A 12,784-nucleotide genomic window follows, 5' to 3' on the forward strand; every position below is an offset into this window, starting at 1 on the left:
AAAGACTATTGTATCGTTAAAAATTATTTTTTTATTTTGTACAAACAAAATAAATATATTGAAAAATATAAAAACAATAAAAAATTATACTTCAGATGTTAATTTAGTATCAAAAACATAAAATATTTGGGTTGCCCAAGACATAGCCAAAGATTGAAGCGCCGCAGCACTGGCGAAAATTTAAATTTGCCGACTGGAATTTTTTCGGATGATTGACTTTCGGAAAATCGACGTTCTACTGTATTACGTAAGACGAGATCTATTACCCCCCTACCCCTGAGTAAGAAATTGTAAGAAATCCTTGACCCCCACCCACCCCAAAATACCTTACGTAATTTATGGACAGCCCCTATCTTGTATTTATATCCTACTAGCTTAACCGTCGCACATTGCTGCGAAGAAAGGAAATTCAAGCAAACTCATTTCGATAAAATTCAATTTACATTTTAACATTTTTATTGAAACTTATTATTATTATTCATTTTTATCGGAAAAACATTTCAAAGTGTCGTTTNAACGCATCCGCAACATTTCAACGTTTCATCGACGAAGTAACCAGAGGACTCTCCTTCGCATATGCTTTCGTCGATGACATACTAATAGCATTACGCTCCCAGGAAGAACACATCTCGCATCTTCGCGCCTTATTCCAATGTCTCCAGGAATATGGTTTGACCATAAATCCGTCAAAATGTACCTTCGGCGTACCATCAATCGAATTTCTCGGATTCAAGGTCTCGGAAAAGGGTCTGGAACCACTCCCTAATAGAGTCAGAGCCATCCGAGAATTTCCCAAACCTTCGTCTCTCACTCAACTTAGACGATTCTTGGGTATAATAAATTTCTACAGGAGATGCATCCCTCGAGCGGCACACATCCTCGCCCCGCTAGTGCAGTTACTAGAAGGGAAAAAGAACGAGAAACGTACGTCACTCACTCGGAAAACAGAATCACGATTTCTGCAATGGTCAGAAGCGGCAGAACAATCCTTTATATCAGCCAAGAAAGCACTGGCCAAAGCCACACTTCTCCATCATCCAATACCCGGAGCTAAACTATGCATATGGGTAGACGCGTCAGATGCAGTGGTTGGAGGAGCACTGATGCAATACAACAGGAAATGGGAACCCATAGCTTTTATCTCAGCAAAACTGGCACCAAACCAACGCAACTGGTCAGCTTATGATAGAAAACTATTGGCAATATATACGTCAATAAAACGATTTCGCCACATGTTAGAAGGCCGCGAATTCACGATCTACACGGATCAAAAACCGCTCATATACGCCTTCAAACAAAAACCAGATAAATGTTCACCTCGACAAATGCGGCATCTCGATTTTATATCCCAATTCTCTACGGACATACGTCATATTCCGGGCACAGCCAACACGATAGCAGACGCTCTCTCCCGCATCGAGATAGATTCTATCACCTCTGCTTCCCCTCTAGACTTCCGAGAGCTAGCCACATCGCAAGCTACAGATTCGGAACTTCATCAATTGTTAAAGGATCCTATGTCGCTCAAATTAGAGCTGAAATCCCTTCCACCTAACGAAATCGACCTATACTGTGACACATCATCCGGAATACCTCGCCCCTTCGTGCCGCATAATTTCCGACGAATCATATTCGATCACCTACATGGACTTTCTCATCCAGGAGCAACAGCAACCACTAAGCTAATTTCAAGTCGTTATGTTTGGCCGGGCATGCGGAAGGACATCCGTCAGTGGGCACGACATTGCATCCCCTGCCAGAAATCGAAAATCCACCGCCACGCCTGGACACCAATAGGGAAGTTTACACTTCCGGAAGCAAGATTTTCCCATCTTCACATGGACCTGATAGGACCACTTCCGCCAGCTGACGGGAAACACTACTGCCTTACAGTGATCGACCGTTTTACCAGATGGCCAGAAGTCATCCCAATTGCCGACATATCTGCTGAGACGGTATGCCGAGCCTTTTTCTCAGGTTGGATCGCAAGATTCGGATGCCCCACTACCATCACCACTGATCAAGGACGTCAGTTCGAATCGAACCTCTTTCGAGAACTGACCAGACTTCTCGGCACCAATCGTATCCATTCAGCAGCATACCATCCCCGATCAAACGGTTTAATAGAACGATTACATAGACACCTGAAGGCATCGCTAATGGCACACGAATCCTCCAAATGGACCGACGCCCTTCCGGTAGTCCTCCTGGGAATTCGTTCAGCAATTAAAGCCGATATAGGACACAACAGCAGCCGAACTGTTATATGGTACCCCGTTAAAATTACCAGCTGACATCATTAGCCCCGACACCCCACGAGTTCCTTGCGAATCATTTGTCAGTCAACTAAAAACCCACATGGCCAATCTGAAACCGTTAGCTACTTCCGATCATTCCACACAGAAAATTTTCATTCATCCAGAGCTAAAGGAATGTACACATGTTTTCCTAAGATTCGACGCAAACCGACCTCCTCTTCGCCAGCCTTACTCAGGCCCATACGAAGTGCTAGAAAAACACGACAAAACACTAGTAATTGACATCCAAGGTCGCAAATCAACCGTCTCCATTGACAGAGTAAAACCAGTGTATATCTTACAGGACGAATCATCCCAGAAATCTATTATCAAACCCATCCAGTCAAGCCCATCGCAGACACCACTATCATCAGCAACAGCGAACAACAAAAAACTGGAAACTACCTCTAGAGAAGATCAAACAGTCACGACTAGATCAGGCCGTCACGTTCATTTTCCTAAAAGACTAGTCACCATAATGTAACGTTAAGCGACTGTCTGACATCAATTCTATCGCTCGTCCCTCACTGGGGGGATACTCTGTGGCGAACGCCGCTTTTCACATCTGTACCCTTAACGGTTGTAAAAGACAAGCAATTACCCCCGGGCATATGAGTCATCACTTCCTGGAATAAATTCGAACTCACCACACAAAGACGGTCGAAAACCAGTTGTCCTTTGTTAGCCGCGTCGTCGAGACATGTGCTGTACCTAGGACGCGAGAAGAACAATAAAGGTTTAGTTTTTGTTACGATCTCGTCTCGTTCGTTTCTTCCACTCACAGCGACTAAAGATAAAAGCAACCACCACGTCAAAACCACATTGGAAATGATCGATATAAAATATGCTATGAACAAAAAATTGTCGGAATACTTATCGAGTGTACCCGTTCGAAGACACCATTGCTTAAGCTTGTTTTCGTCGCGGAGCGTCACATCGGACGGCGGATGCGTACGAAGCGTGTCACGTGACATTTGTTGCCGTGCTATTCGGTTACGTGACTACTCATTTCTGACGTGTTCCTGATAACTTTTTCTTTTTGCGAAGAATTCGCTGAACTTTAGAGACCACGTGATAGATCATAATATACTATAGATTTCTATTGTAATTAGAAACGACTTATTATTATTATTATTATTGACTATATGAAGCAACAATGGAAAAACCGCTCGCGAACAGCACAATTGCCCGATATCGTTTGTATTAACAGTATCTTGTATTTATAGCCTATTAACAGAAAATATGTACCTACGTTTATATATTTGAAAAGTTATTTATTCGTTAATAGTAAAAGTAAACTCAAAGAATTTGTCTAGAACAGCAGTTCTTAACCTTTTTATTGGTCAGCACCCCGTTGAATCTGAAAATAATTCTATTAAAACGAAGTTTTTTTTTTGAGTCACGCGTAAGTCATCAGATGCACTTAAGCAATTTCTGGCTTTTGTTTTTATGTGCAAAAGTGCTGTATTCAATGTATGCAAACACGTCTCAACTAGTTTCTGTACTGCACGTGACAATGTGACTACATTTACTGCATGTACTGACTGATGGCAAGCGCTATGTGCTGAGAGACTGTAGTGTGTGTAGAAGTTGGGGTGCCGTGTTGCTGGGTACCACAGTTTATAGAGAACACAGTCGCCTTGTTAGTATTTTTTTTTTTTTATAATTTTTGAAATTTCTCTTTCACCCCAACCTCAGGTCAAGAATATCATCGTACAAGGATCATCCTTACTGTATGAATTCTGCAAAGAAATGAATGGTTCTGCCTGTTACCGGTTAGGGCGCTACGAACACTTCCAGTTGGCTATTGGGTGGAGGGAACCGATTAATGTGTAGAAGAGACCAGTAACATTTCTTTCCGGAAGGGACAAACCCGATCTTGTTGGAGGTTAAAAATAACTTTCACTTATGAAGGTTCATATATAGTTTAATATTAATTAAGGCAAAACGTATTGAATCACATGGTAACGTCTAGATGCAAGTACAAAAAAGAAAAAGTCCCCGCATGGCACTCGCTTTTACACCTCTTTCCTTCAATATAAAATTTTCCAAACTACTTGGCAACAGATCTTTACATCACCAAAGTAGGCAAAGTTTATAACACTGCACAAGCAACACTTCCCATTGTCAAATTTGGAAAACGATAGCTCAAGTGAAACCTTGAGTAACGTTCACATTTCATCAGGTAGCAGTACATCTTGCATTTATACTTATTTTAAAAACACTCCTCTACCTCCAAAATAAAGCTTTTCACCTGTAATAATGTTTGGGATCATCCATAAACTATGTAAAGTTATTTTTTACACTTTTTAAACAACCATCCTTCATCCATTACACTCCGAAAGCCATAGAACATTCTGTTATTTATTAAGTGTATAACGTCGAGTGCGTAAATGGAGCTCGCTATTCAACATTTTATTGTTACCCAAGGATTAAGCCACTAGCATAGTGACACTTTTTTAGATATTTTGCCCATTCCCACGCATTGCAACCATATACATCTGCAGTACTTTGTACACTAAGCCGCTACATAGTTATGATTTTATAACCATAAATTTGATCAAACTTTTTAAAATACGTTTATTTGATGTCACTCTATTAATTTTTTGCCCTTTTTTTTCTTTTGTAGGTGATCAAGATAGTGATCAATTGATTATCACTGAAGAAGAAGAAGAAGAAGAAGGTAACCAATCAATTCATAAGTTTATTCATAGAACTTTTATTATTTTACGTGTTACTAATTACTACATATTATACAAGTAGACGCAGTTGTTACGTTTAAATTATTATTATTATTATTATATGGGGTGATGCACGAGAAAGTAGCCACAGTGTGTAGCTTAGCACAGTAATAAGCACAGAAGCTAACTGTTGTTATTAGAGACATATATATTGTAAATTATCACCTGTTTCATCTATACGCAGCTACGCACGTCGAATCGTATTTAGTAAGACCCTGCGTAACCTAGTGACCATCTATGGTGGCGATTGTATATGGATTTGTTTAAAAATTTTAATTTTTGATTTGACAACCCACACGAATTTCCCAAATTTACGTGGAACATTGAATTAAGAAAAGTAATGAAAAGTTTTGACAATGTTTAAAATTCTTAGAATAATGAAAAAATCTTAACTTTGTAATGGGCATAAAAAATTCTTAATTTAAAAAAACAAAGTATGGTGCATATACGAGATCTTACCTGAATGGAAACTCTCTTTAATCTATTTAATATTTTAGAAAGAATGGATGAAGAAGAAACAGTTCAAGTAAAAACAGATGGTGAAAAAACAGAGGCAGAAGAAAGAAGAGAAATGCACGCAGCAAAACTTTTCCTATCAAATGTCGGAAAATGTTGTGTTTGTGAAGAAATAGGTCGAGTTTACTTCAGCATATTCTTATGTAACGAGTGCCAGTCAAAAATGAATGAACTGGTTAAAAAGGCGCAAACAGTTTTCTGCCGTGTTGGATGTCCCAAAAATTGTTCTTCCTGTCTTCTTTCTATCGTTTTCCAATACTTGGAGGTGAATAATTTTTTTAGTAAGTGTTTTTATTACTTAGAGATTGTCTTATTTCTTTTTAAAATTTATTTATTTCATACCCAGCATATGAAGAAATCGATTACAATTTGAAATTAATGATACAGTATGTGGGTGCAGGATCGAGAGACGAGGTAAGTCCTCTCTTGAATTAGTATCGATTTATAATAGTAGATTCATGAAGAGTTCTCGTTACAAAATGGAATTTTAATTCAATATGATAGATTATTCAATTGGATATCCCATTTCATGTGTGGAATCCACAAGATACGCGATGATACATGTCAATATACAAGAAACTAAATATTTTTATATGAAAAACAGTCTTTGGAAGAAAAAGGTGCCGATGCTCACTTTGCCAAATACTTGGATCGGTGTTGGGATCGATATGTTCAATGGATCTGGGAGCAGAAAGACATCTTTCAACTGAACGTCGACCAAGTGGTAAGTGACCTTCAGATTTAACATCCTCATAAGACTGACATATATAAGGTTATGTTAGCATCCTCTCTGCCCATTAAGTCTTTTGGGGTTCACTTTCTCAAGTGTTTTATATGGACGGTCTGTTCTGAAAATGTCTCTATTATGAAATTGCAAAAGCCTTACTGTCTTTTTAAATTTTAATATTATTGTTAATTGTCTACTTGGACATTATTTATTAATAGGACACAGAAACTATTACTACAGATGATATAATAAAGAAATTTTGCTCTTTCCTGAACTAACTCTCATTGCTGTGTCAATCTTTAAACACCAGTATTAAGTCCTATTAATACATAATGTCCAAGTAGACAATTAACAATAATAATAGTCTCTATTTTGAGCCTGAAAAAAGACTTAATTGTTAACAGAAGTGCAAAAAATCAAAAAAAAATTTTTAAATGGAACTAAATTTTCCTCAATATATAGACGTTTTTACTGACCATGCACTTATTTATTTGCATTTAAAATTTATTTACATTTGTTTCAATTCTTAAACACAACAGCAGAATGTGTAGATGCAATGATTCTTCCGTTGGTGACATAGTATGTTTAATTATGAATTGTATTTGAAGTCGTCATTAAAAAATTAGCATTCTTCCAGCACTTACGTATAATTAGGTGATTCAGTCATCGTTTTTTTATACATACTCTGGGTGGTTGGATTGAAGTACAATTACACTAAGATGAAATGAAGGATGAAATTTCAAGTTCTACCCTCTAGAAAGGTTTAGGACTCATACCACTTAAGATACTAAGTGAGTATATTGATGAATGGTCATCTGGGATAATCAGAAGGGGAAGAAAGAAGGATTTCAAAGTTCTTCTGCTTATTACACTTACAATACTTTCTACAACTTAAAAGGATTTTAAAGTCCTGTTGAACTGTTGAATAAGGATTATTGAAAGCAACACTTGGCTAGATCTCTGAAGAAGGAGAGACACTTTGTAGTTGGTGCTGTAAGTCAAAGTTCGATTTTAGCGAAAGACTTAATGGGCTCCCAGTTTAGTGTAGTATTTCACAATTCTAGTTTAGGCCGGAGATTCATTATGATTCTAAACGAAGATTTGTTTTTGTTTCAGATCGTTCTTTTAAAAGCAAATGGCAACAAAGGAAAGTACCTAACAGCAATAGCCGATCAGGTAGGCAAAGGGCCAGCTTTCAAAGTGGACGGGGGATACATCAATCCAGATGACATAAAATCCCACAAGCACAGATGCTTGCTCTTTTCTATCCTAAAAGCAGCCAGACAGATGTTCGATTTTGAATTTACATTTTACCATTTGTACCTCCTAAAGTTGCTTTGTTTCTTCGAGTTAGGTAAGTGCTCAGTCCTCATTATTCTCCCTTTGATCAAAATATATTTCAATCTTGTCTATTATCTCTAGACGAGACAGCAAGCGGAGCGTGTATCGCTCATCCAGAAGCAACGATATTAGCTAAAGAATATTCGATCTTATTAAAGAAAATATGTGAAGAAAAAGAGCAAGTGGAAACAGTCGAAGAAGTTATGAGTTTGGTACAGTCCCTTGACAAGCAACTGACCATCAGAGATAAAAACAGTAAGACAGTGGAAAGACATATCGAGGATTTATGTAAGTAGGATGACAATCGTTTCTCTATTATTTTTTTTGGTGGTTTTGGTTTTTTTTCGAGTCTAATGAAATACTTTAATTTTTAGTGGAGGAAAATCGAGGAAAGATCAGTTTTCAACCTCCAGTAAGTAACTTTTTCGATTTGTATATTATTCTATTAGAAAATTGTACTTAAAGCAGTGGATTGCAGACTATGAAAAGGGGAAACAAGCTATTAAAGAGGGCATCGTACTGTACGTTATGCAAAGAGCTTCAAAGCCAGATCAACGCTCTCACAAGGTGGAACTTGTTTCACTCGAAATTAACGAATGGGTTTTGGTCAACATATGAAGTTGCATGGGTCAATGGACAAATATTGTTCATTAGTTTCTTTTCGCGAATTTTCTGTTTTGGGGATTAGGAAAAGGGCAATCGAGACGAAAATGGGGGCACGTGTCCCTTTCTACGGGAGCCCCTCACTTCAACACATTTTTATATCTCCAGGGATTCAAATCCGAAACTAATTTTTCTGATGATTCTTCAAGAATTTCAAGATCATTCGTCATTCAGGTTTATCAAATATACACTTTAAATCGACTCAACTTACCAGTTTTGTTTTTTGCGATGTAACAATTTAAACTTTTCTGTAATCTCGGACTTATCAAAATTATTCTGTCTAATGAAGTCTTTGTTGTAAATTTTCACTAATTCAACACATGTTTTCTTATTTTAGCGTCCACTCGGAGACGAAGGTATTCCATATCGCTTCATAAATGAAAGCTTCGCTCATTGTCTGTTGAAAACAGGGAGGTACCTCTGGTGTCACTTTACTATTCACGATTCTCGAAGCTTGATTCAAGCCAATATAATCAAAGTGGTGCTGTTTATTCGCGCAATGAGTGATATTCCAGAATCGTCGCCCTACGATGACGAAATCGCCTCAAAATTGAAGTATATGATTCAAAATATAAAAGACACTGCCTGTCGAATGGGAATACATGATAGAAATTCAATAGTACCAACCAAAGCTGTGTTGTTGATGGATCCAGGTGAGTAGAGAATTATTTTCGAGAGATTTCAAAGTTGACTAAATTGAAATCACTGTGTTTAATGTTACAAATAGCACAAATATATTTTGCTTTCTAACGGAATTTGTAAAGAAAGTGGTGAAACGTATCACTCTATTAAATGGACTTTTTGAAATCCTTAAATTCTGTTCATAAATAGAAAAGATTTCTTTGATGAGGTGGAAAATTTATCCAATTGACATACACGTGCACTACATTGTATCAGTGTTAAATTAGTTCTTCAGTCTTCTAATGAGTTCATAAACCATTCTTTATAGCTTTTAATCTCTCATAATTTAACAGTTTTATTTCCTAGTCAATTATGATTTCTCCCATAAGATTCTGTAAGCAATTTGCTTCAGCATTAACATATTCTGTTTATAATTATGTCTAAGCCTCAGCTATGCCCATTTGCATGCCATTACAACGTACTAAAAGAGTTGCCACACACTGGGAATTTGGATGGGAAGAGTATGAAAAGGTGAAGAGATAACACGCGAATCCTTCGTTTTCTTTTATTAAGGTTTGTATTTGTTGTGTCTGTAGACCATATCCAGAACATGGATTCCCTTCTTAATTTTTTCCCACAGGATGTCCTAAAAGTCATGGATTGCAGAAATTAACTAAAAAGGAAAAAACTGGAGTTTGTCATGCAACATAGCTGATACTAGGTTTACTAAAACAAAAATACATTGAAAACTTATGTAACTAGTACTGAATCTCTTTCCTACTTCGGAACTTTAGCCATAAATTGCAATGCACTAATTTTCAGAGTCTTCAAGAATAAAAATTACATCGTTTTCTTAAATTATTACAGAAACTTTAATGTTTATTATTCTTTTGTACAGGAAACATGCTTACTTGCTAATGTATTTTTAAGACCATTTGTTTTATTACTAGATAATCTTCATATCTAATTTGGAATTATGTTTATATAGATGCCTTGTGAATCTTCGTACAATTGAATCTATAAATTAGTAATAATTAAATAATCAACGAACAGACAGAACATAAGGTTGTAGGAACTAATTTTTTAAGATATATCTTCAGCGAATTCTAGGAATTCCACAAAGATGACTTTTGCACAAATAATTTAAGGCAGAATGGCGTTTGAGCTAGGGTTGTGGAAATTCTCTTTTATCTGATATCTTTGCAATGTTAGTTTTGTTTCACTATCGTAGTTCACAACTTGTCAATTCCATTGTGTTTAAATATACTGACTACTGTTTTAACATCACTAAAAAACACAGAAGACATTTTGTCAGTTAGAACGGGTTCACAAATGGCAATCCCTTCTACATATATAGAAGGAATGGTCGAAAACTAAGTTGTTACATACACTAAAGGAATAAGACTAGAATTACTGGAAATCCTATTATTTTAATATAGAAGTAAATAAAGATGTTTATAATTTTTTGAGAAATTGACAATAACGTACTGATAATGTTTCAGGATCAGGAGTCAAGATGCGTGATTGTTCGCAAATGCATTTGAGTAAAGTGTTCCTGTATAAATTGTCTAAAGTGACCAAGATAAGCGTAGCTACTCTCGAATGCCTTATGCCATCGTTCGATTTGCGGGGCTATCTACAAAGCGATAGACTATGCTCACACTTTGTTACCTACGCCTCATTAATACAGAAGTTCCTTCAGGCCGAAGCATACGTCACCCAAATCGGGTCTAAATATTTATTTGATCGTCAACTTCTGACCTCCGACTGGCACTGATTCTTTTTAATAATGGGACTCAATGGACGTTTGAATGGTCGTGTATTGTTAGTCATTCCATGGTTTTCTCAAACGAAAGCTTAATCACTATTTATCTTAACTTGGATTTGTGAAAGGAAGACTTCAGTAATCCTTATTGTGTCGAGGACAGAAACTTCGACATGTGATAAATTTACTTCTTCCTTAAACCGAATTTCCTTGTAATGATGTAACGTATACTGTTAATTGTTATTTATTAAGTTCAGTATACTGTATTTTGTTATTGATACTTGTTAAGCAAGTCTCAGTCTATGTTTAAATCTCTTATTTTTGTAATCTAAGGAAATAAGTTTAATGATTTATTGAGACTGAATAAAAACATATTGTGAAAAAGTGTATAGTTTAATGCCTTTATCTTTTTCATTAATTATAAAGTATTACATTGTTTTGTGTAAACCTGACTTTAAATTTAAAAACACCCCTCTAAAATTTTCTTAGAATCAAATTATATAGAAGGTTTCGAAATTCCTGTTAACACATTCCTTAAGAAACAGTAAGTTTTTATTTGTTTCTAACCAGAATTTTTAAATACTGTTTTTTTTTTTTTTGTTTTGAGATTAAGTGCATAGATTGAATGGGATTTGAGCTATTTCTTGCTTTCATTAATTAAAGTAAGGCAAACATTTTGCAACATGTTTAATTTAATCATCATAATCAGATCCATCCAGAGATGCTAGATATATCTTTTTTCACTCCACGTTCTTGCTCCGTTTCTCATCTCCTCAGAATTTCAGGATTTTAAGCACACATTCCGAAGAGCAGTTCTTTTTAAAATTGACATCTGGTGTACAAAATCGCTCGAGGAAGTAGTAACAACCTAATATAACTGTAAACAGAGAGAACGAACTTGTAAGGTAGGATGACAGATAAGCATCCACCATGACGGTGTTTTCATTAGTTTCACCCATGAGACTATCGGTGGTTTCGTTATTAATGCCTTGCTTATCTAACAGTCTTCCTTTCGTTCCTGTTGACTCTCGAGCCTGCGTAATATTCTAACACATATTTATTAGAAGAGATACGAACGTCATTCATGCTATGTCTATTGTTTCCATTATCACGAGTAACATTTTTGTTGTCTCTCCTTTGTCTTTTACTGCGGGTAAATTGCCATTTTCTATTTTCATTAGGTAAAATCGAATTGAGCATTGGCATCTTTTCCATATTCCAATTTGATTGGTAATTAGTAACATCGAGAGGAGTTGACAGAATAATAAAAATGAAGACGAGCAGCATGTTCGCCAGTTCAATAATTTCCCAATTACAACAATATCAGTTAATTGTTGACCCTCAATATAATGGAAAAATAATATGCATATGAAATATGAAAAAAAAACTCTTCTATTCAAGTAATGTTTTTTTTTCACTTTTTAGTACATTTATTTTTTTTCAGCTTTTACACTAATTTTGGTAGTACGCGACTAAAAATAAGTGTGGTGTTCAAGGTAAGCCTTAAAAATTGGCAGAAAGTGCAACTAAAAACATTTTTAAATATGAGCACCCCTCAGGTTATTTTTATGAAATTCATCTGAACCCTCAAAATTAAGCTTTCTGCCATTTACTAATCTAATAGTCGAGATGGTTTGATAATAATAAGCGCAGAACCCAAACTGTTAAAAGTTGAAATTTGGTACACTAAGAATGGATTTTTCAAAATTCCTCCCTCAGGAGAGTTAAGGTTTCTTGTACCTAATGAAAATGGCTATAATCTTAATCGTCGCTGTCATTACTTTTTTCCCGAGCAACACTGGGCTCATCTGTTAGTAATTGATAAAAATCTCATAAGAGATGGCATCTCACACAATTTATTATATTTATTACGATTGATAGCATAAAGGTTAACAGAGTTCTATGACATAATTTTTTGCTTTTTAGTAGTAGCATTTGTGGTATATACCTCAGTGGAGGATTAAGTGGTAAGCTGCCACTTAGGGTCCCGCAACACAAAGGACCCCCCCCCACGAGATCTTTAAAATGCTACTGAAAAAAGGGATTGCGAAAACACACAAGATATAGATAATCCAGATAGACGTTTCGATATAGACAAATGATACAGCTTTAT

The 12,784-nt window shown here is 36.1% G+C and overlaps 2 protein-coding genes across 2 annotated transcripts; both read left to right on the forward strand.

Annotated features, from left to right (window-relative positions):
* Window positions 1-5,554: 5,554 nt before the first annotated feature.
* Window positions 5,555-8,240, forward strand: LOC111640021. Its single transcript, XM_023386025.1, has 6 exons — window positions 5,555-5,968; window positions 6,159-6,278; window positions 7,398-7,635; window positions 7,704-7,910; window positions 7,997-8,034; window positions 8,088-8,240. Exons 1-6 carry the CDS (start codon window positions 5,933-5,935, stop codon window positions 8,238-8,240), a joined length of 792 nt encoding a protein of 263 aa, XP_023241793.1. The 5' UTR covers window positions 5,555-5,932.
* Window positions 8,241-8,709: 469 nt separating this feature from the next.
* Window positions 8,710-10,819, forward strand: LOC111640014. The gene is made up of 2 exons (XM_023386018.1): window positions 8,710-8,938; window positions 10,409-10,819. Exons 1-2 carry the CDS (start codon window positions 8,785-8,787, stop codon window positions 10,681-10,683), a joined length of 429 nt encoding a protein of 142 aa, XP_023241786.1. The 5' UTR covers window positions 8,710-8,784; the 3' UTR covers window positions 10,684-10,819.
* Window positions 10,820-12,784: the final 1,965 nt, after the last annotated feature.

The sequence above is a fragment of the Centruroides sculpturatus genome, unplaced genomic scaffold, assembly GCF_000671375.1.
Source record: "Centruroides sculpturatus isolate CEXI.00-Female unplaced genomic scaffold, Cexi_2.0 scaffold1413, whole genome shotgun sequence".
NCBI classification, from domain to species: Eukaryota; Metazoa; Arthropoda; class Arachnida; order Scorpiones; family Buthidae; genus Centruroides; species Centruroides sculpturatus.